Here is a 23973-nt window from a genome sequence, read left to right as displayed (position 1 = left end):
CTCCATTCCAATCTTCACTCCTACATAATCTACACCTGGTTTGACAGCTGGTATAATTTCTAGCTGGAATGTGGGAGAGATAAAAGAAACAAAAGAAACCTACTCCAGGGATCCCTGGGTGGCGCAGCGGTTTGGCGCCTGCCTTTGGCCCAGGGCGCGATCCTGGAGACCCGGGATCGAATCCCACATCGGGCTCCCTGCATGGAGCCTGCTTCTCCCTCTGCCTATGTCTCTGCCTCTCTCTCTCTCTCTGTGTGTGACTATCATGAATAAATAAATAAAATCTTTAAAAAAAAAAAAAAAAAAGAAACCTACTCCAGGTTGAAATTTTCAGGGAGCAAGATGTCTTAAAGACTCTAAACAATGGGGTATTTTGCTATCCAAATGCTATCAACATCTTAAAAACTCTGGACAAGGAGATGCACTGATCAAAAAAGGTCTATTCCTATAAATTTTAAAAAGAATCTGAGCTACGTGTGTCAGAGAACACAAATACACAGTTACTTTTTCCAACCCCTGTGTTTCTTGCCTGCTTTAGCTGGATCCTTTTGAGATAACTTCAAATAATTATGTTTCATTAATGTGAAATGAAATGTGATTTCTGCTCTTGGGGCTGCAGGTACTTAACCAAACTATCAAGCTATCTATGTGGATGCTTTATTTGAAACAGTTCTGAGTGTGAGGTTCTTTCTTGCATCAAATGCGCAAAGACTCAGAGCAGGGAGGGGAGAAAAAAAGGTAGTTGTCAGTTTGAAAGTCACAGACAGTTTATCTTTCTATAATTAGGTTAGGAGGAAAAACACCCCGAAGAACCCACTGGTAGCAGGAAGAAGCAAGAATCTTCCAGGGTCTGGCATCTGTAAGGAAATGAGAGAAAAAGAAGAGTTCTTAGTTCCTTTCAGTGATAAAAACAGCAGCTACATCTGACAACAGGTCACACAACTGTAACCGGGCACCAGCTCCTGGTCAGCGGGGAGAATGTGCTGCTGTTCATCTAGAACAGCAGGTGCCTCCGACCCTCAGCCCCTCAGTACCACGAAGCACACAGAAACTTGTTGATGGAATTAAAGACATTCTACAGAGATCAATGAACACTCCTCATGTCAAGAGTTTCACAAGTGAGAAGAAAATCAGAACTGACTATGCATACGACCGGCTCCTCCAGACAATTCTGGATTAATTTCAATTAACTTACATTGATCTTTTTCTCTTCTCATATGCTCTGTCGACTCAGTAATTCAGTAATATTTTCTGAGCTCTTGCAACATACATTAGGAGAATAAAAATTAATGTGCTATCACCTGGTTTGAGATACTTATCTAGTAAAAAAGTGGATTTTTGATAAAAACACACTGAGATAAAACATATCAAGTGCAAGGTGAACAAACACTGTTCATGTATGTGCGTTCAAAAAAAAATCTCCACCCACACCGAAGTTCCTTCAGAGAATAAGCCCTACTTTCTATTTCTTTCCTATCTTTCCAAAGAAGCTAGAGAATTCTGCAACAACGGGCATTCAAAAAATGATACTTTATTTTTATTAAGAGATAAAAAGGTCTGTGGCTTTTAAAGATTGTTACCTAACCTAGGATAGTTTTTCTCTCCTGATCCCCAGGGGTCATACAGAAAAATACATTTTCAGCATGTATGGGGTTTGATACATGAAGAGTGAAGTTCCAAAGGAGAGAAAGTGTCTACTCTTAGGTGTTAGAGACAGAAGCTTCTCCTAGGCTCTTAAGAGTAACTTGGGTTTTTCTGTTTGTTTTTGTTTTTGTTTTTTTTTTTCTAAAAGATTTTATTTATTCACGAGAGACACAGAGAGAGAGGCAGAGACACAGGCAGAGGGAGAAGCAGGCTCCATGCAGGGAGCCCGATGTGGGACTTGATTCCAGGACCCTGGGGTCACGCCCTGGGCCGAAGGCAGACGCTCAATCACTGAGCCACCCAGGCACCCCTTGTTTTTTAAGATTTTGTTTATTTATTTGACAGAGCACAGATGGGTGGAGCAGCAGGCAGAGGAAGAGAAGCAGGCTCCTCACTGAGCAGAGAGCCCTATGTGGAACTCGATCTCAAGACCCCAGGATCATGCCCTGAGCCAAGGTCAGTTGCTTAGCTGACTGAGCCATCCATGCGCCCCTTAGAGTAACTTGTTTTTTAAAAAGATTTATTTGGAGGCCGCCTGGGTGGCTCAGTTGTTGAGCGTCTGCCTTTGGCTGCTTCTCCTTCTCCCTATGTCTGCCTCTCTCTCTCTCTCATGAATAAAATCTTAAAAAAAAAAAAAACACGGTCTAAGCTTTCTGGGAAATAAAACACGAATATGCTTCCGTTTCCAATGAACTTAAAAAAAAATAAATGAAAAGATTTATTTGGGACATCTGGATGGCCCAGTGGTTGAGCATCCGCCTTTAGCTGGGGTGTGATCCGGGCGTTCTGGGATCGAGTCCCACATTGGGCTCCCTGCATGGAGCCTGCTTCTCCCTCTGTTTGTGTCTCTGCCTCTGTCTCTCAGTAAATAAAATCTTAAAAAAAAATTTGAGAGAGGGACGCCTGGGTGGCTCAGCAGTTGAGCATCTGCCTTTGACTCAGGGCATGATCCCGGGTCCGGGATCGAGTCCCACATCGGGCTCGCTGCATGGAGCCTGTTTCTTCCTCTGCCTGTGTCTCTGCCTCTCTTTCATGAATAAGTAAATAAATCTTTAAAAAAAATTTGCGAGAGAGAGAGAGACCATGTGCACACATGTGAGCAGAGAGAGGGGCGGAAGAAGAAAGCAGACTCCCTATTGAGCAGGGAGCCTGATGCAGGGCTTGACTGCAGGATCCTGAGATCATGACCTGAGCCAAAATCAAGAGCTGGCCCCTTAACCGGCTGAGCCACACAGGCACCCATAGAGTAACGTTTTTTTTTTCCCCCTCTGTAAGCTCTACACCCAAGGTGGGCCTTGAACTCATGGCCCTGAGATCGTTGAGTCACATGCTCTTCTGACTAAAGCAGCCAGGTGCCCCTAGACCATTTTTATTAGGTAGCAATCCCTACTTTATGAGAACCAAGCACCTTGTGTGCAGTGTGTCAGAGAAGGATTCAAAGTTCACCATCCATCCAGGTTGGTGTGTGCTTTCCTGACACACCCCAGTGCTTTTGCATCTCTTTCCCTTCTGGGGCCAAATTCAGTTTTCTGGTTTCCAGATGTATTTAACAATCTGACGTCAAAACCAATGGCTAGCACCTAGAAGCAACTCATAAACATTACTGTTCATAGCTAAGGGGTGTTTACTTTTAGAATCTCTTTTCTGTTGCTCACTAGAAGAAATATCAGTTTTGGTGTAAATGAATCCTAACTCAGGAGATCCATCTGCTTCACCCTGCAGGGGAAGTGAATGAACTGGAAGGCAAGAGGCCAATTACTCACTCATTAAATAAATTTTCACAGAGGGCCTACTATCAGCAAGACAGTGCGGATGTGGTCTCATTCCTACCCTAATAATATTCCTTTTGTCAGGAGCGATACGGCTGGACAACCTCAGCCAAAACAGCATTTGAAGCATCAACTTTGGGTCTGCCATAGGTATATAGGGTTACCTCAAGGAAAAGCTTCGTTTGTAAAAACAAAGAGGTTTTGGTCTCTTCGTATACATTTTGTGAGACTTGGCTAACTCAAATATTTAGATAATGTCAACAGTGCAAGCTTCTTAGAGACCCCAAACTTTTAACTGCTCATTAAAAAGAGTATGAATTTTTTGATGAGTGTTAAGCTGTACTGCACAGGGAAAGAATTGCAGAGCAGTGAAGCACAGCTGTCTGATTAATCTCAGTCCATTAAAAAGGCATGATAGATCTAGAATGCAACTTTGATAGAAAAAAAAAAAGGAAAAGGAAAAAGGCAATGTGTACTAACGTTAAGGAAAGCAACTTGGCATGTTAACAGAATTCTAATTTAACCAGTAAATGCCTATTCATTAGCGTGTAAAGCCATAACAGAAGCTATATACTTAAAAAACACAGGCACGCACAAAGCTTTAATTTGGTACCCTAATCTGAAAGAAAATTGGACCCAAATTGCTTTATGTCCAGTCAAATCTTGCTACCATCTGAAGAGATAGTGAAATGAAACTGAAACACTTACTTGATGAGATAGATATTCCGTTACTGTGCATTTCCATCTACGGAGTAGAAATATTTCAAAATAAACACACCATGACAATTGAAAATCACTTCTTCCCCTATTTTTACTGAACACAAATGACTTATTCTTGGGGTATACTGAATTACAATACAGACGTGGAAGAATTTAAAATTAGTGATTGGGGATCCCTGGGTGGCGCAGCGGTTTGGCGCCTGCCTTTGGCCCAGGGCGCGATCCTGGAGACCCGGGATCGAATCTCACATCAGGCTCCCGGTGCATGGAGCCTGCTTCTCCCTCCGCCTGTGTCTCTGCCTCTCTCTCTCTCTCTCTCTGTGACTATCATAAATAAATAAAAAATTTAAAAAAAAAAAATAAAAAAAAATAAAATTAGTGATTGGATTCTACTCAAGAGCCTGGGAAAAGAACAGTACATTGCCTATCAAGCCTTTAGGCATATGATTTGGGGATCTCATTTTTTGGGAAATACAAGTATCCAAAGGGAAATGTTTTAAAGGGAATCCTCTAGCCACCTAAAAAATTAGCTCAAACAGTAGCAAGGACTGAAATCAAGGGAATCTGAATTTGGGGACAACATTAAGGAGAGTCTATATTAAATAAAAATGATAGTATCTTGGTGTTCCCTACGTGGGAATTTATCAGGGTGATATAATATGAATTTAGTACCTCCTTGGTCGGCACGGCCTCTGAGGTCTAGGGAAGACATCGGAATACTATTCTTATGCTAGTTCCTATTACTTATTACTTTCATTTTCTTTCTACTCATTTCAAGTCTCTGCAATCCAATTTCTACTGATATTATGCCTTGAGCATCAGGGATGACTCTTCCTCCTACCCAAAATCAGTAGGCTTTTCATTGGTCCCCAACGTTACCCAAGGTATTTGATGTCAGTGGTCACCCCAACTTGAAAATATTCTTTTGGTTTCTGCAGTCTTGTATTTTCCTACTCATAATTTCCTCTTACTAACCAGGGCCAAGACTGGAGTGAAGTGAGTGAGGTGCTAAGAATGCAAAATCCAAGGAGGCACTTGTTCTCAGGGTCACGTGAGTGAGATGAGTGCCCACTGAGTATGTCTTTGAGTTATCAAGACCAACTGTATTTAGCACAATGAGGAGTAAAAGCATTTCGCCTGTATCTCGCTTACTGTTTTTCCATGGCAGGACATACGGCAGAGACTTGGGAACACGCATGCCTGAAGCCAGGTTACTCTTATGTTCCATGACTACGTTGCTTGCAGGGCTGCAAAAATAAAGACAAATTTGCTTATGCCAGCATATCTGTAGTCTTCAGGCAGGCACACACAAGACCATCAAAATGCATTTTTTGTAATTTGGGGGAAAACAGCAAACTACATTCTGAAATGTAAACATAATTAGAATGATTACTACTTCTCTGAAAAGCTCCCTTTTCTGTACAAGCATTAACATGGGTCTAACCATTTTCATTTACTAGAAATTGAGATAAACAGCAATGCCATCTACTGTTCGGTTGTATGACAGGCTCATCAACTCGCTCAATAAATTTAAGAAGTGAAATAAAATGCCAAGGTGATCAAACCGAAGGCAATCAATCTCACAGAACTGAGGTAAAATTAAAATTGTAATATTAAAAATTCATCTTTAAGTTTTTCTATTTTAGTGTACAAACAAAATAAGGTACACGTACAATTAATAACTTATCTTAGGAGCTAAGAAATAAAAATTGAAAAGCATTCTACTCGGGGAAAAATGAAGTGTAGCATCTTGTTTCTTCATTTTCTAATCCATAAACATTCTCATTTCTGAATATTTGAAACTTGATCTTCTAAGGTTTGAAGATGAAGTAGTAATGAGAAATCTCATAGATTTAAATTAGATAGCAAGGTGCCTGAGTGGCTCGGTTGGTTAAGCAGGTGTCTTGGCCCTTGATCTCAGCTCAGGTTTTGATCTCAGGGTTATGAGTTGAAGCCCCACACTTAGATGCAAACAGACCTAAAATCAGTGGAAAAGAGATGAGTTTTCTTTCCTACCCAGTAGGTAGGTACTCTGGCTTGCCCAATTTTTGTTTTAATTTATTTATTCATAAGAAACATACAGAGACAGAGAGAGAGGGAGAGAGGCAGAGACACAGGCAGAGGGAGAAGCAGGCTCCAGATGTGGGACTTGATCCTGGGACTCCAGGATCATGCCCTAAGCTCAAGGCAGGCGCTCAACCGCTGAGCCACCCGGGCATCCCAGGCTTGCCCAATTTCAAATCAAGAACTTGAAAGATTATTTTTCCCTTAGACATTAATTACCCAGAATAAAAGTGATCCATATGGCGTAGCTAGAGAATTTTTCCAAAGTCTTAAAATAATGCCAACTTAGCAAAAAACTCCAACTTAGACATAAGAATGTTGGGTACCACTGTCCCCCTTGCAAGACTATAAGCTCGTATTTTTGTGTTCCCACAGCAATTAACACAAAGCATGTGACCTTTGTAATGATTTGAGGAATAAATAAGGAAAATAACCCATTAAAACTTTCCAGACTAAGTTACCACCAAGTAACATCATTAAGGAAAGACATCAAATCATCCTTTGGTGGCTTCTTTTGGTTACAAAGCACTTGGGATTTTGGGAGGCAGTGCTGGGAATGAGACCATTCCATTTACCTGTTGTTGCCACAGTAGTTGGCTGTGCCCCAGACAAATGGGGTGCTGGTCTGTTCCCACAGATCTGCCAAAGAAAGGAAAACAGAGTTTGTGGCACTCCTAGGTAAAACACCGGTTTATGCTAGTTGAATCTGTAAGGTGGGAAATAATACACCTCAGTTGAGAGAAGCAAGTAAAAATTGATCAAGTACCCTGCCTAAGTGACACAGAAGCAAGGATTTAATTGAAGGATATAAATGCAAGCAACATAAATAATAATAAACGTGCCTAGTAACAACCAAACACAGATGGTACGACACAATTTATGGTAAAAAAACAGACGTAAAGGAGTGCTTTTTCCAATCAAGAGGGATAGGCCGTTCCATGTGTCTGCACAGCGATACAAATGGGCTCGTTTGGGGATCCAATAAAAATAAGGCATTCTGAACAACATGGTATGCTCATAAAAAAGAAAAATCTTCCTTCTGTCTATAGCAAATGACCTGAGGTTTAGACACTGAAGAAAAAGAGGTAGAGACACTTCACCTTTATCCCAGTCTTCATCGCAAGGAGGGCACTGCCATGTGCTCTCGGCCAGAGTCTCTTGTCCAAGGTTCCTGGTTTGGTTGACTGCAAGATGATAAAGATTCTGTTGTAAGAAGGGGATACCATCAAGTGGTTTAAGTGGCTTAAAAGGTTTCAGGGTAGCCTAATAGGTCTTTGCTTCTGAAAAACGCATGCTATTCATAGCTCAACAGAGGTCTTATCCCCTTGCTGACAGAAGAAAAAGCAACAAAAACAAAGTTGGTTACCATATTTTTGGCAATAAAAAGATTTTTATTTTTAGATGAATTATTGGTAAAATGGATCAGGTTGTTCAGAAGAGAAAACAGTCTGATAAACACAGCCTGACAACCTCTTATTGAGGAGATAAAAAACTCAAGGGCAGAAAGGTATTATTCTTCTGAAATGATGAAAGCCAAAAATCAAGGGGACAACGGAGCACAATACAAGTCTGAAGGAGCTAACCTCCAGGACTGACACATTTCAGCTAGTCTTACCAACATCCTGCTCAATACAACTTTTATCATCACAGCTTGAGATATGATGACTGATTTCGGCCCGAGGAACCTGGTGGCGAGCATTGAAGGGACAAGTAGCCAATTTGTTTGCGACATCAGGATGATTCTGTGGAACAAACATTAACGGGTCTGTCAATTCTCTGGATGTCTTCAGATTCAAAGGGAGTGGCTTAGCCTTATGCTATAAATGGCTCCCCTAAAATCTCTCAATACACTTGTGGCTTAACTAAGGTGGTTGAGCTCATGGTAGAAAATTAAGAGGGAACTTATTTCTCACTCATACGGACTGTACAGATGACCTCAAAATCATCAAAATGTAAGCTTCTTTCTTATGATCTTAGAGAGTGACAATGCAGGTACTGGGTTTACAGTGGCTTATATGGGAGTAAACAGTGAATTCAGCATTGGGTATTTGTTTCATTTGTTTTTTAAAATTTTATTTGAGAGACAGGGAGAGAGCGAGTGAGCATGAATGGGGGTGGGGGGGTGGGCACAGGGAGAAGCAGGTTCCCTGAGGAGCAGGGAGCTCGCCATGGGTGCGATCCCAGGACCGTGGGATCATGACCTGAGTTGAAGGCAGATGCTTAATCGACTGCCTAACCGACTAAGTCCCCCAGACGCCCCTAGGTTTGGGTATTTGAAGCATATTTCTCAGGGTGCCAAGACTCTGGGCAGCACAGCCTGTAATGGTGGAGCTCTCTGGCTGTCTCTGGAGGGTGATATTCAGGAAACAGTAAAACGAAAACATATTCTTAGTCTGCATTGCAGTAGTGCCCCTGCTATTGCCATACAATAGTGCTGGAAAACAGCTGTGAGGAGGGAGCTGCAGAAGCTGCAGACCAATGATTTTTCGGATTAACACAGGAACGCTTATTTAAAGTAACGATGCCTGAAATGAGGCTGGCTGCAAACAATTTGACCTTTATTTCAGCTATTTTACTAAGGAAAAGCCTAAATGAGAGAGTCGAGTCTGCTGATCAAGTCCTTATTTTAAAACAAAACAAAAAAACTGAAGTGTTTAATATCATCCAAATCCTATAGTAAGCATATTAGCAATCAGAAAACTGATTAGGAGAAGCAAAACATGTATCACAAATGATACTCAAAAGAGTAAAAATAATGTGAAGTGGGAGGACGCTAGATAAAAACAGGATGAAGAAAATTGTGAGGGCAGTTATCTCCATGATTTTCATAAGGGATACTGAGCATTCCAATGCAAAGATTTTTGTGGTTGAAGATTAAGGGCGTTACAAGAGGGGAGTTAAAGGGACGCCTGGGTGTCTCAGTTGGTTAAGTGTCTGACTCTTGATTTTGGCTCGGGTCATGATCTTAGGGTCATGAGATGGAGCCCTGGGTGGGGCTCTGAACTGGGTGGGAGACTGCTTAAGATTCTCTCTCTCCTCTGCCCCTCCCCCTCCTGTGTGCACGAATGCTCGCTCTCAAAAAACAAATGAACAAACGGGAGAGTTAAAGACAATGCCTTTTTATTGCTTGGCTTCCCAACCTTTATCCTTGGGACATGTTTGCAAGCTTAAGGAAGGAAGTCATGGTGGTATCTGCTGGTCCACATTATCCAGGTTGAACTTTAAGTGATCTTTGCTCTACAGTTTTATTTTTAAGATTTTATTTATTTGAGAGAGCGAGTGAGTGAGCAGGAGAGGGGGTGGGGGGTGGGGATGCAGAAGGAGAGGGAGAAACAGGCTCCCTGCTCATTAGGGACCCGGGGCTCCATCCCGGGACCCCAGGATCGTGACCTGAGCCGAAGGCAGACACTCAACAGACTGAGCCACCCAGGGGCCCCTATTCTAGAGATTTAAAAGAGCTGGAGAAATGATCAACAATGGCATGATAATCATGTCATTAGGATTGCAAGAGAAACGTCCTTTAAAGGATGCTAATGCATACATGAATTGTATGAAGTTTGGATCAAATACCAAAAATGCTGTCCAAGCATAAATCCCTGCAGACTTCTGGCCTTTGATCCAACATCCATATTCTAACAATCCCTTCAAAATGCTTCAATTAGTATGCCAGCATTAAAGTAGTTTATATCAGCTAAGACTACAAAAGAGTGACCAGAGAAAAAAATTTTATCAGTTCTTTTTGCCCCTCTCAAAGATGCTTCAATCAAAGACTGAAACTTGGAGAAAGTTATTTATAGGAATAATCTTTTCTTAGGCTAACCTCTAGCTGTTCAATTTCTCTAAAATTCCAAACAAAAAGAAATCAGAAATAAGTGTATTGTGGCACTCAATCTATATTAGGACAACGAACACATCAAATTCACACGGCAAGAGGGATTTCTTATTGTTAACAAAAATTAGTGTTTTCTCTGTTTTACAAGGAGAAGAGTATATAGAGGGCACTATGTCACTAGGGAGAAAAAAATGAAAACAAGAAAAAACTTATGTACCCAAGAAATAAACGCCTTTCTATAAATGTTGGCATTTAACACAAATGTAGATTCCTAAAACAAGTCTGGCATTAAATCAAAACATTTTTTGCTAAAATTATATGATAGTTACACAATTTGACTTTTTAAAAGTCTTAAGAGGTCATTACAAGGCAAATTATGAAAATAACGCCTTACCTTTCTGCACTTGATAAGATGATAAGGAAACCTGCAGGCCCTGATCTGGTGGTTTTTATCATAGGGGCATTGTAATAGCTTTTCAGGGTCCAGAGAATCAACTGAAAGAGAGAAAGGTAGGATAAACATGAAGCTTAAGCTTTAAGCCTTTGTAAAACTACAGTATTCCAGGCATACTGGATTTTTCAACAGACTCTGTAAGAATAGAAAAGACAGTCTAACAACAAGTTGGAACTTAAAAAAGGATGACTAAACATTTAAACATGGAAATGTAACTCTGAGAAGATAAAACTGTATTACCACCAAATCTTCCTAAGTACAGCAAAACAAGCTATCACAGGATAGGATCTTAGTTCGTATTTGGTTGTGCATAGATTTGTTTTATACTAGGGGTAATCAATGAAAACAACAATAAAGTTAAATGAAATGATATCCTTTTCCCTTCTAGAACTGCTAATTCTTCTTCTTCTTCTTCTTCTCTTTTTTTAAAGATTTTATTTATTTCTTCATGAGAGACACACGCGCGTGCGCGCGCACACACACACACACAGAGAAAGAGAGAGAGAGAGAGGCAGAGACACAGGCAGAGGGAGAAGCAGGCTCCATGCAGGGAGCCCAACGCAGGACTCTATCCCAGGACTCCCTGAGTCAAAGGCAGACACTCAACCCCTGAGCCACCCAGGTGCCCCTAGAAGTTGCTAATTCAAGGTTATTCTTATCTTACCCTTCACCAGTCACTTCTAGGGCAAGTTGAGGGTAATTAATCCTCTTTGCCAGCATTCCTGCCTATTTATTAGTATTTCATGACATGAAAAAAGTTCATAAGCTCTGCTCTAAATCAGTTATAAGTTCTATGGCAGCTTGATAGATGATTTTTTTTGTCTGACTGCTTTTACTTACTACTAAAGTCAGTAGTTCCTGATCCTGGCTACTCTAGGTACCTCTCAAAAGAAACCAATACCTTTGTCAGATAGGTGGTATTACTTTTCTCAGTTTAGAACACAGATGAGGAAAAACCAGAGAATTCTTTAATCTAGTGATGATTGAATTGGGCAGATAAAAAAATAATCTGCAAAAACAGAACGTCCTAAGTTTAAGACAACTGCAGACATATAGAACTGCCCTGTGAAAGCAAGCCCCTAACCTAGATTATGCTATTTAAAACTTCCCTTAGGACACTATACTTCCAGCATTCAACCCTATAGCTACTAAAGAAGTTTCTCTAAATGTGTAAAGCTGCCTGTCGGCTTTATGAATTTTAGTGAGCTTTTTTTTTTTTTTAATTTTAGTGAGCTTGATTAAGGAAGGGAAATTAAATGGTTAAGCACATTCTGAGTATGAGGACAAGAGGCAACCTAATAAAATGCTGTTGCCACCATTGAAGGCAATGATAAAAGTGAAATAAGATAAACAATTTACATTTGATAAGGAGCTTATAAGCCAGGAGATTGCTATGAAAACCAGAAGCCAGTGGGGAATTGAAACAGACAGTTTCCCTGGAAGAGTGGTAAACATGGAATAAATTGCTAACCATGATGGTGATGCAAATGAGCCAGAAAGGTGACCTGAAGGACAGAATGAAGAAGAAGGAAAAGTCTTAGAGGACAGGAAGGTTTATTATGCCAACCAGGCGCATCCTGACCAGCAATCTTTTCAGATTTCTGAAGCTTCAGGATACCCAGGGAGAGTTTAAAGATAAAATTCTTATTAGTTTCCCTTCATTTAATCCATTCCATCATGAGCAAATGTTAGGCCATGTCAGTAGCTGACAGACTGGACATGTCTTGCGATTCATACACAGTATACTGCCCATACGGGGACATATCCCAGAGTTGATTACCACGGCTTCCTACCATAATGCTTTAACTCCTGGCCTCTGGTAACTTAGGTTCACTCTAACCTGGTTTTCTAGATTTCAAAAATTTTATTTTACTTTTGATTTAAAAATTTTTAATGATGGTAAAAATATATAGAACATAAAATTTACCATCTTAACCAATTTTTAGTGTATAGTTTGATAGTGTTAAGTATATTCACATTGTTATGCAACCAGTTTCCAGAATTTTTCACCTTGCAAAACTGAATCTCAATACCTATTAAGCAACAATTCCCCATTCTCTTCTCTCCCCAATCCCTGGCAACCACTAATTCTACTCCTTGTTTTTATGAATCTGACTATTCCAGATACTTCATATAAGTAAAATCATAGGGTATGTCTTTTTGACTGACTTATTTCATTTAGCATAATGTTCTCAAGGTTCATCCATATTGTAGCATGTGACAGGACTTCCTGTATGCGTTTTGCTTTATTTCTTTGTTTTTATTTATACTTTTTAGTAATCTCTGCTCACAATGTAGGGCTTAAGCTCATGACCCTGAGATCGAGTTGCATGCTCTTCCAACTGAGCCAGCCAGGTGCAATCCCTCCAACCCCACCCCCTCCACCGCTTTTTAACTTCATAGATCTTGGAGCTCCTTCTATGTCAGTATATATAAGGAATATTAAAAACAACAACAACAACAACAAAAACCCCAAACCAAGCCCAAACAGGAATATATCAGTGCTGCATAGGGATGTGCCATAGATTTTTTTTTTCTTAATAAAGATTTTATTTATTCATGAGAGACACAGAGAGAGGCAGAGGGAGAAGCAATCTCCCCGTAGGGAGCCTGATGCAGGATTTGGGGGACTTGTTCATGCTCTGAGCCGAAGGCAGATGCTCAACCACTGAGCCACTGAGGCGTCCCTGTGCCAGAGATTTTTTTTTAAGAAATTATTTATTCATGAGAGATGCGGGGGTGGGGGGTGCGGGCAGAGACACATGCAGAGGGAGAAGCAGGTTCCATGCAGGGAGCCTGATGTGGGACTCGATCCCGGGACTCCAGGATCACGCCCTGGACTGAAGGTGGCGCTAAACCGCTGAGCCACCCAGGCTGCCCTGTGCCACACATTCTTAATTGGTTCTCCTACCGATGGACATTTAGGCCGTTTACAGTTTTTTACTATTATATATAATGCTGTGACTAACAATCTGGTATATACTTCTTTGTGTACTAGGAGTATTTCTCTTGGGCAGATACCTTAGAGTGCTACATTGAGGTACACCTACATTTAAAGTTAACAAATACTTTATACTTGTAATAAACACTATCAACCTACTCATCAAAAATTCTATTTTGGCTTTTTTGGGAATATAACAACTTGGAAAACAGCATAAGCCCTGTGGACAAGCTGTCTCCAAAAGCATAGATTCACATGTTCCTGATGCTTAGGGCCTGAAACTCATGGTGAGAAACAGAGGAAACTTCACAGAAATAGGGAACTTGATCAGACAAAAGTATCATCAGTTAAGAGGTACAGCCACAAAACAGAAGCTGGAGATCTTCAGGAATCTGTCAGATTAAGGTTAGAGTTCAAGGTCAATTTTGGAAAAGGGTCAAGCATATTCTAAAGTAGTGTTAAATCACTTGCGGACTGTATTAAAATGCAGATTCTGATTTAGTAGGTCTGGGATGGGGCCCTGAGATTGTGCATTTCTGAGAACTCCCAGGTGATATTTTTCTAAGGAAAAAACTATAGCTGAAACAGAAAAGAGTGAAAGGCATAAAGGGGAGTTGTTGCTTTCTATTAACAGAGAGGGTAAGCTTTCAAGAATAAATATAAATCTACCTAGCTCACAGGGAATTCCAGGTATACATTAAAAATTTTTAAGAAAAATTAGAGGGGTTGGGGAGAGAGCCCTAAGGAAGACCGAGGAGAATCAACCTTCTTTCAGATCAAGGATTCTCAAAGTGTGGTCCTCAGATCAGCAGCCTCACTTGAGAATGTGTTAGAATTTCAAATTCTTGGGTTGCAGACCTACTGAATCAGAAATTCTGGGAGTAAACAAACAATCCCCCACCAGAAAAACCCCAAAACCAGACAAACAGAAAAGAAATTCTTTTTTTTTTTTTTTTTTTTTTTTTTTTTAGAAAAGAAATTCTAGGGGTAAGACCAGCAACCTTAGTTTTAACAAACTCCCTGGGTGATCCTGCTGCATGCTAAAGTTTGAGAACCTCTGATGTAGATATTTAATAAAGACTATTTCCATGTAGTTTCTATATATTGATGACAAAGGTTCCTTTGGACTCTTCCTTGAAAGTAGAATGGGACTAAAAAATATCCTTTGGTTGTAACTTATTAATTTCAAAGAGACTCAACAATACAGCAAAGTAAGAAAGTAGGCCCTGCTGACGACTGCTATCCATCTATTCATGCAGATGTTCCTTAAACTCAGGGCCTAGAAAAGATAGTGCCTATGATATCAAGTATGGTGTTACATATGAACAACATATAACTCTGTCCCTCACTATGTAACCTTGGGCATATCAGTTAATCCAGGTTTTATTTTCCCAAATGTAAAATACAAATGTTAAATGAAATAATTTTTCAGCTTTTATTCCTACATTTGATTCCTCCTATGATTCTAGATGCTAGTTCCCTTCTGACTTTTCGGGCCATCTAAGGTTCCTGAGTCACTTGAGAAATAACAATTCTTCCTAGGATTTCTTTAATCCCCAAAACTCCATGGACATCAGCATTACTATGATTATCATACTGTCCTCAAAACAGAAAGAAAACAGAGGTTACTATCCCCTCGTCCTTAATAGGAGAAACGAAAGTCCTGAGAAATTATAAAGTTTCACTTAATAAAAGTATAGTTTAACACAGCTGCCCCAACTGCAGTTTTTCTAAAGCTGGATCAATTTCAAGTATCTTATTTCAAATTTGGGTACTTCTCTACTACCACTTAGAGAAGGGAGTTAAGAGAGAAATGTGAATCTTTCCCAATATGCTAAAAGTCTTGTGAGACATAAGTCTATGTGTAAGGATTTTTTTTTTTTAATGCAAGGAATTTAACTTATTCTCTAAAAGCAATAAGAAGTACATACTGTAAGTTTCTTCCATGTTGGAAACGAAGGAGCTGAATCCAAGTGCTGAGGGGGGGGAAAAAAAGAGCAGTGTTTCAGGTAATCAGAAAAGTGAAATGTACCGAAGAAGTCCTAAAAAGTGGAGTCAAACTGGAATCGAAGCTACCCAAGCTCAATATAAGAAACCCTGAGTGTTCCCCTCCCCTAAATATTTTCTCTCCTTTAAAGCATTCTTTACTACTTTGAAGCATTTTAACATCACTGTGTAACACACACTCTTGGAACAAATTCTAAGTCTGGCAGGTAAGAAAAACCAAATATGACCAGTAATTTAAACTGTCTTTCAAGTTTAGAGATACTCTAAACTTGACATGCCATGACATGACCTGTCACTGTTTACCATGCATTAGGATTCCATACTATTTAACAGTAAAGGGGGCACGTTAAGATCACAAGAATTCTACTATTTAAACTTCCGGATAAACCTAGGAATAGGGTATTATTTTAAAGCTCTATTCTCAAGTTCCTAAAAATACAGGATGGGCGGGCTGCCAGTCTTGTTCTCCCCTGGGACCTGGGGAGGCTGGACGTCTAGGTCCACCAGTATGTGCTTAATCCATCCAATAAGCCCAGAGACGTTCTGATTTACGGTTTCTTCTTAAAGATTGTATTTATTTATTTGAGACAGAGAGACAGAGCATGAGCAGGGGCGAGGGGGCAGCAGACTGCCCGCTGAGCAGGGGGCCTGATGACAGCCTTGTCCCAGGACCCAGAGATGACGACCTGAGCTGAGGGCCCACGCCCTACCGATTGGGCCACCAAGCGCCCCTAGTTTATACGATTTCCATGACTTTTCTGAACATGATCAAGAAGCGTGACCCCCAGTCCAGCGGGGCTTCGCCTCCCCTCTCCTCCACCAATCCCCTATATGGAAACGGGGAGACTTGGTTAATCTCTCCAGTGAGGACTTATTCCCTCTCTGCACGGAGGGAAGCCTCCTGAGTGTCAGGACTTAACTGTCCGTCTCAGGGATCCCTGGGTGGCTCAGCGGTTTAGCGCCTGCCTTTGGCCCAAGGCGCGATCCTGGAGTCCTGGGATCGAGTCCCACATCCCCACATCGGGCTCCCTGCATGGAGCCGGCTTCTCCCTCCTCCTGTGTCTCTGCCTCTCTATGTCTATCATAAATAAATAAATAAATCTTAAAAAAAAAAAAAGAAAAAAGAACCGTCCATTTCAGAGGGGCCTGCATGGCTCAGTCAGTTAAGCATCTGCCTTTGGCTTAGGTCATGATCCCAGGGTCCTGGGAGAGATCGCTCACCCCACCCAGATCCTGCTCCCTGCTCCGGCGGGGGTCTCCCTCCTCTCTCTCTCCCTCTCAAATACATGAAAAACATTAAAAAAAAAAGATTTTATTTATTTATTCATGAGACACACACAGAGAGAGGCAGAGACCCAGGCAGAGGGAGAAGCAGGCTCCACGCAGGGAGCCCGACGCGGGCCTCGATCCCGGGTCTCCAGGATCACGCCCTGGGCTGAAGGCAGACGCTCAACCGCTGAGCCACCCGGGCTGCCCAATGCATGAAAATCTTGATTAAAAAGAAAAAAGAACCGCCCACTTCAGGGAGGCCTCGGTGGCCGGAGCCCGCTAGTACCAAAGATCCCCATTCCGCGCTGCGGTTACGTAATCCTTACGGGGAGGAGCTAGGTTCCCGTGGAGCCGCCGCCCCCACCGCGCAGGCGCCCTGGGCCCTCCCCGCAGCCCCGCGGCCCCGCCCCCCGCTGTGACGTGGCGGCCCCGGAACCTCGGCGGACGCACGCGGCCGCGCTTCCGGGGGGCGGGCGTTCGCGTCCCTCCGGGGCCTCAGGCCGCGTCCGTCGACGTTCACACCCCGCCGTGCGGGGCGCTCCGCCAACGGCCTACGCGAGCCCGCGAGGAGGCGGCAGCAGTCCCGCTGCGCAGCTTGGGCCGCTCGGAGGGACGGTCGGCGCCGCCCGCCCGCCGGGCCTAGGCCTGGGCCGAAGGACGCTCCCGGCCCCTCCGCCGCGCCCACGACGGACCGCGGCCCCGACCTGGTCCCCACGGAGCGGGGCCGTCGGGAAGCAGCCGCGCTTCCTCCTTGGAGCGGGAGCCAGAGCAGGTCTACGCGGCGGCCCACTTCCACCCCGGCGGCCTCGGCGCCGCGAGGCCCCACGCCCCCCCCGCCCGCCGCCCGCGGACGCCCGGCCTACCTCGGCGGGACACGCTCCCCCACGGCCGCGCCCCGGCAACGCTCACTTCCGCTCCTGACGCGCCGCGTGGGTCCCACTTCCTGTGACGTCGGGCGGGGCTGCGCGCGCCGCCTGGGCCCGGCCGCTCCTGCCACCAGCGTGGCGGCCGCGCGTGGCGCATGCGCGCGGGCCTCGCGCTCTCCTGCGGCTGCGTCGGGCCGCGTCGGGCGGAGCAGGAGCAGGAGCCGGAGCGGCCCTGGAGGGCGCCGGTCGAGGGAACCCAGCTGTCGCTTAGCAGGCCCGGTAGGGCGCGGAGGTCGAGGAGCGGGTGGTAGCATCTAGGAGCACCTGCTGGGAGGGGAGCCGGGGAGGTGCGGCGCATGCGCGCGGTGGGAGCAGTAGCTCTTGCCCCCGAGGTGCCCGAAGGGGAGGACAGGTGCAGGGCAGGTGCAGGTGCAGGGCAGGTGGAGGACAGGGGCAGGGCAGGTGTAGGGCAGGTGGAGGACGGGCAGGGCAGGGGCAGGGCAGGTGGAGGACAGGGGCAGGGCAGGTGCAGGGCAGGGGCGGGGCAGGGCAGGTGGAGGACGGGCAGGGCAGGTGCCAGGGCAGGTGGAGGACAGGGGCAGGGCAGGTGGAGGACAGGGACAGGGCAGGGGCAGGGCAGGTGCCAGGGCCCTGTGGCATGCCCGGAACACGGCCAGGCCTGGAAACCGGCACGAGTTGGGAGCCGGCGGGGCCCACTGCGACCTCGGAAGGGTCCATGGAAGAGAAGGGGGCTGCGGCTTTGAAGGTCAGACAGAAATAAAGGAAGATGGTGATGCTACGGGTACATCTGCTCGCACGATTCTTCAAAACCGAGAAGTGAAAACACGATATGACCGAGATTTCTGGGCTGCCCCAGGGGTAGGGGGCGGTGTGGGCGAGCGCCGGAGTGCTCAGTGGCTGGGGCTCTTGGAACATGTCGGTGGTGTGTAGGGCCTAGGGCTTCGAGCATCCTGATAGCAAGAGCTGAATGTGACCTTAGTGAAAAGGGTCACGGAGATGAGACATTTTATTTTATTTTTAAAAGATTTCATTTATTTGTTCATGACAGAGAGAGAGGCAAAGAGAGAAGCAGGCTCCATGCAGGGAGCCCGATGCGGGACTGGACCCTGGGACCCCAGGATCACGCCCTGGGCCGAAGGCAGGCGCTTAACCGCTGAGCCACCCAGGGATTCCTGGGACATTTTATTTTTATGAGACTAGTGAACATGGATTGTTACCTGTTTGTTGTTTTTTTGAAATTTTATTTATTTATATGAGAGAGTGCCCATGTGAGAGCCCAAGGGGTCGGGGAAGGGGCAGAGGGAGAGGGAGAGGGAGAAGCAGACTCTGCTGAGCAGGCTGGGCTGGGTTCCAGGACCAGAGCCACCCAGATGCCCCTACCCTTTTTTTTTTTTTTTTTTTTTTTTTAAGATTAGCAGCCCTTGGGCTGAGGAGAGTATGCTTCATAGTCTTTGGCTCATATTAAGACCCTAAAAAGAGATGTTAGACACCCCGCCCAAGCCATTCTTGCATGCTAGTGGTTTTTAATCTTGTCTGTACATTAGAATCATCTGGGGAGCTTTTAAGACGTACTAGGCCAAGTTCCCGTTCCAGACCAATTAATCAGGAAGGGCTGGGCATCGTTATTTTTAAAAAGCTACCCAGATGATTCTAATAAGCAGTCAGGGCTGAGAAACCCTGACCTAGGCACTGTTTTGAATTTAGGAAAGCTGTTCTTTCACCTGAGTGGCCCGGATAATTCCTGTGAAGGAGGAGCAAGCTGTTAAAGTGCATTTTGAAAGATAATAGCTAAGAATGAAAGCCTCCCTGCGAGCTTAGCACAAAAGCATTTTGGAGAAAGCTGCTGTTTTGGTAAATCAGTTTCAGATTGTTAGGAATATCTTAAAGTAACCTTCCTGGAATCCTAAACCTCTGCATTTATCTCATCGTTCATGCAGATTGGTGGGGCCGATGTGATTTGAAGTGAAATGTGATTTTTCAGGCTTTAAATTGCAGTAAGCTGGTGGAATTGTTGACACTGTTACTGTGACCGCCTAAGTACTTTTCAGATACCTGCAGACTGAAATTTCTGAGGAAGAGCCGGGGCTTGAGAGGACGGAGGGGGGTGGGTACCGAACAAGAATCCAGAGTCAGGCTTCGCTGCCTCCAGTGATGCTTTGTCAGGGTGACGGGATCCTCATCGGAGAAAGCGGTTCCGTTTAGCACGAGTGAACAAGCCCACCAACTTTTAAACAAATAAACAGAAACCCCAAACTGTCTTTCGGCGGAGACTGTAAAATAAAAATGCGCCACTCTTCTATTCTTTCTATTCTCAAATGCTTTGTTCATTCATCTCCAACCGGGGAAAGTTCCTGCTTTATCTAGGATCCCTGCTGAGCTTTCTTTCAGCCTGGCTTTTCAGCCAGTTGAATATATTTTGAAAAGGGGAAAAACAATGAGAGACCAAGGCAATTTTACAGGGTCAGTCTAGGAGCTAGCTAGGATTAATGCCCCAGCTGAATCTGATCCTTGCTACTTCCGAGGATATGCTAGTGTTTATCCCTAAGTTATGTCTCATATTTTTGAACTAATAATTGTAAGTTAAAAACAAAGACTAATGAGTAAAAAGACAGACCAGCGCCCTAGCACATTAAAAAAAAAAATCTTACAAAATTATTTACTTGGAGGGGGAAGGTCAGAGGGAGAGAATCTTCAAGCAGACTCCCCGCTTAGCATGGAGCGTGACACGGGGGTCCATCTCATGACCCCCGAGGTCCTGACCTGAGCCAAATCCAAGAGTCTGATGCTTAATGGACTGAGCCACTCAGACAACCCCCACCCCCCGCCACAGAAATCTTTGTTAGAAAATGAGTTTTCCTACCTCTCAGGATTGAAGGAATTCCAGTAGTCCGTGAGATTCTTTAGGGATTTTCAGTGTTTTAGATAGCCCAATAAAACTTAGCCCTCCAGAAGACTAAAATATTAAATTTCTTTGTTTTTGGCCTGGATGTTATCAACAAAGTTCTGATTCTCTCATCTATCAATTCTGACCTGTACTTAAGTGCATAATTAAAAATAGGAAAATCATTGAATAAACACAGTAGCAAAATATTTCAAAATGAACGATCTAGGGGATCATAATAGATAGTCTTACTGTTGAGGATGGATTGGGAAGTATTGCTTTAGGGGAGGGTGAAAAGTTGGTGCTGTTTACAACTTTTCAGGCAAAGTAGCAGGGAGAAGTGCTGCCACCAGGGAGCCAAAGAAAATAAATTTATGTTTAAAAAGGAGTCCCAGGGCATCTCAGGGGTTTAGCACCGCCTTCAGCCCAGGGCGTGACCCCGGGGTCTCGGGATCGAGTCCCATGTCGGGCTCCCTGCATGGAGCCTGCTTCTCCCCCTGCCTGGGTCTCTGCCTCTCTCTCTCTCTCTCTGTGTCTCTCCTGAATAAATAAAATCTTGAAAAAAAAAAAAAAAAAAAAAGAGTCCCTAATGGGAGTTTGCAATGAATAGGCAACATTTAGCTCTAGAAACACAGGATAATACAGGATGAATGAAAAAACTTATAGTAATTTTTAAAAATTTATACTTTAAAGTGTTTCTGTCTTACTATGTAAACGTCACCTTCCTGTGTGACGCACCTTGCCTGTGACAGTTACCAGTGGGCTTGGGAAATCTGTTCTCTGTGTTTTTCCTTGACTTCTAGGTAGTTCCTTTTTCCGGGAGTCAGCGACAAAGAGCCCCTCACTCTCTTTCTGTGCTGGCATCTAAAATGCAAATTTAGGTCAAAGTTTTCAGACCTAGGTTAGTATCGGATTGGCAAGGCTTTATCAACCAATAGGTGAGGAATGGAACTTCCTGAAAGAAGGTTGTTGAAAGATGGTAGGACCGCAGAATTTACTAAAGAAATTCTACCTACTAAAAATTATGCCCATGACTAGCCTTGCACAGAACAATTCTAAAATTCTAAAACTGCCATTCTTCTCATGTGTTATTTTAAAAAAATGTCAAGGGGGGCCTGGGTGGCTCAGCCAGTTAGGCAGCTGGTTCTTGATCTCAGCTCCGGTCATGACTTCAAGCTCAGCGTAGGGCTCCACGCTGGGTGTGGAGCCTACTTAAAAAAGATAAAAGAACAAAACAAAAGCACAGAAAAAAAGATGTCAAATGTTTAAACCCAAGGGTCATTTTCCCCCCCACCGGTAAAGTTTTCTAACCTTTGCCTGGGCTTATGTTCTTAGGTTTTCTAGTACCTCCTTCCATCCTCTTTCCCTCCTAGCACTTAAGCTGTGTATCAGGCCAGTGGTTCTTGAAGTGTGGTCCCGGACTGCAGAGTATCACTTGGGGACTTGAGAAAATGCCAATTCTTAGGCCTTACTACAGACCTACTGAATCAGAAACTCAGGGATGGGATGGCTTATCATCTGTTTTAACAAGACCTTCAAGTGATTTTAATACCTACTAAAGTTTGAGGACCACTGCCTTTTACTATAGTTGTCAACATTGCTCCTTTATAATGAATGGACCATGGCCACTACGGTTGTTAAAGAGATGAAAATATTAGAGGTTTTTTCTTTCCTCATTTTATACCACAGCTGCTTGGGAGGTCTGCACAAAAAGGTTGTGAAATATGGACCAACAATAGGATAAAGCTGGGGAACCAGTGAGTAAGGTTTTGGTCCATATGAGTAATTTTCCCCCCATGGTTCATGCTATGAATGTAAGAGTGGAAATCTTAAACTTGATCATACAAAAGAAACTTTATAGCTAGAAAGTCTTATTATTACTACATAGATATAATTTAAATTGCCTTGATAGGACTTTTTGGTGAAGATGAGTGAATCTGGTTCCCAAAGCTTTTGAAAGATTGATTGATTCAGTATAAATGTTTAGGCCGGGGCACCGAGTCTCTTTTAACCCATGTCTATATAGATTCTTCACATTCAGCAACTTTGATTTATGTGTGGGGGCCCAGGACTATTACACAGTCAAGATCATGCCCGTCCTAAAGCATCTTAGAGTTTGATAATAGTAGATCAGAACGAAAGGATGTTAAATGGAGGCATAAACCATCTGTTATGGGAGTATGGAGGGGGAATAGTTAAGACTTTGGGGAATCTAGGCAGGCTTTGAGGCAATAACTTGGAAACTTTTTTAACAGTATTTTTCTGTAAAAAAATTTTTTTTAAAAGTTTTGATCAAATGTTATGTCAAAGGCCAAAAAAAGTGATATTTTAGTTTCTATTGTGCCATCTTCTCAGGGGCTCATAACTTTTTTTTTTTTTTAAAGATTTATTTGAGAGAGAGAGGAAGGGAGGGAGAGAGCCTTCGGCACTGAGCATGGAGCCCAGTGCAGGGCTTGATCTCATGATCCTGAGACCATGACCTGAGCCCAAACCAAGAGTTGGACGTTTAATGGACAGCACCACCCAGGTACCCCTCAAAACTTCTTAAAGTGAAAAAAAAACCAACAACCTTCTTAAAGTGAGACTTGAGTATCTGGCATCCATATTTTGAATGACAACTGCCCAAATAGCGATGTTTTATCCCTTAAGACTAGGGTGGCCACCCTGATTTTTTGGTTATCTCAGGATAATTCTTATTCCCCCTCCCTTTTAAAAGATTTTATTTATTCATGAGAGACACACAGAGAGAGAAGCAGAGACGTAGAGGGAGAGGCAGGCTCCTTGCAGGGAGCCTGACGCGGGACTCGACCTAGGACCCTGGAGTCACGCCCTGAGCCAAAGGCAGATGCTCAACTGCTGAGCCACCCAGGCATTTCATATTTTATTCTCCTTTTCATGCTTAAGAGTATCCTGGTTTGAAGGAAAAATTATGTAGTTGCTCCAATTAAGACTACATGGTTTTTTAGGGGAAGATTCCATATACTGAAAATATGAGGGAGAAAGACATCTTTATCTTTTTGGGCCATTTTTCTTAGGAAATATTTTAATTTTCATATAGTTTGGTGTTAATATACCAAAGTATGATTTAAGAAATTCAAAAGATATGTAAGGCCTTAGTCAAGAGATAAAAGTCTTGTATATAGTAATGTAAATCACTAGCCCTCCTTTGTACACAGTATACTAGAATGTGTTAGATACTAAAAGTATCTAGTTTTTCTCCCTTCTGTTTCCTCTTTTTAACTGAAGGAAAAAAAAAAGACCATTTGAAAAAGGACCTAGGAAATAGGGATAAGACTTCTAAGGGCAGAAGATATCCATTTGATTACAACTTCTACTTTTAATTATAATTCTGAATATACCCGAACTAATCAGTAAACTAGCAACAAAAACCAAGGTAATAATTTTAAAATTAACTAGCTGAAAAAAAATTTACAGCTTAAAAGGAACAAATTTTGGCTTGTTATAAATTGGGTCTTGGTTCAGTTTAAGCACCAAGTATGTGACT

General features: G+C 43.2%; 2 protein-coding genes across 7 annotated transcripts in view; one reads left to right on the top strand and one right to left on the bottom strand.

Moving 5' to 3' along the window:
- Positions 1-749: 749 nt before the first annotated feature.
- Positions 750-17674, bottom strand: GTSF1 (gametocyte specific factor 1). 5 transcript variants are annotated; one of them, XM_072797629.1, is made up of 9 exons: positions 17564-17673; positions 15356-15400; positions 10424-10524; positions 7813-7939; positions 7298-7381; positions 6773-6836; positions 5286-5380; positions 4122-4158; positions 750-857 (listed from the first exon to the last, which is right to left on the bottom strand). In XM_072797629.1, exons 2-8 carry the CDS (start codon positions 15369-15371, stop codon positions 4142-4144), a joined length of 504 nt encoding a protein of 167 aa, XP_072653730.1. In that variant the 5' UTR covers positions 15372-15400; positions 17564-17673; the 3' UTR covers positions 750-857; positions 4122-4141. The 5 variants fall into 5 exon arrangements, with proteins under 5 accessions (XP_072653730.1, XP_072653729.1, XP_072653732.1 ...); XM_072797628.1 differs by lacking the exon at positions 4122-4158 and having other exon boundaries at positions 17564-17674; XM_072797631.1 differs by lacking the exons at positions 4122-4158; positions 17564-17673 and adding an exon at positions 17405-17517.
- A 19-nt stretch (positions 17675-17693) lies between these two features.
- The window catches only part of NCKAP1L (NCK associated protein 1 like), a 53273-nt gene continuing 46993 nt past the window's right edge, over positions 17694-23973 (top strand). Inside the window, exon 1 of one of the 2 annotated variants that reach the window (XM_072797610.1) lies at positions 17694-17845. The gene's annotated coding sequence lies outside the window, so the exon portion shown is untranslated. The remainder of the gene's footprint in view (positions 17846-23973) is intronic. The other variant, XM_072797611.1, reaches the window with a different exon arrangement.

Source organism: Canis lupus, chromosome 25, assembly GCF_048164855.1.
Source record: "Canis lupus baileyi chromosome 25, mCanLup2.hap1, whole genome shotgun sequence".
In the NCBI taxonomy this organism is placed as follows: Eukaryota; Metazoa; Chordata; class Mammalia; order Carnivora; family Canidae; genus Canis; species Canis lupus.
Note: the sequence above shows the minus strand (reverse complement) of the source record. Positions and strands in the feature narration are given on the sequence as shown.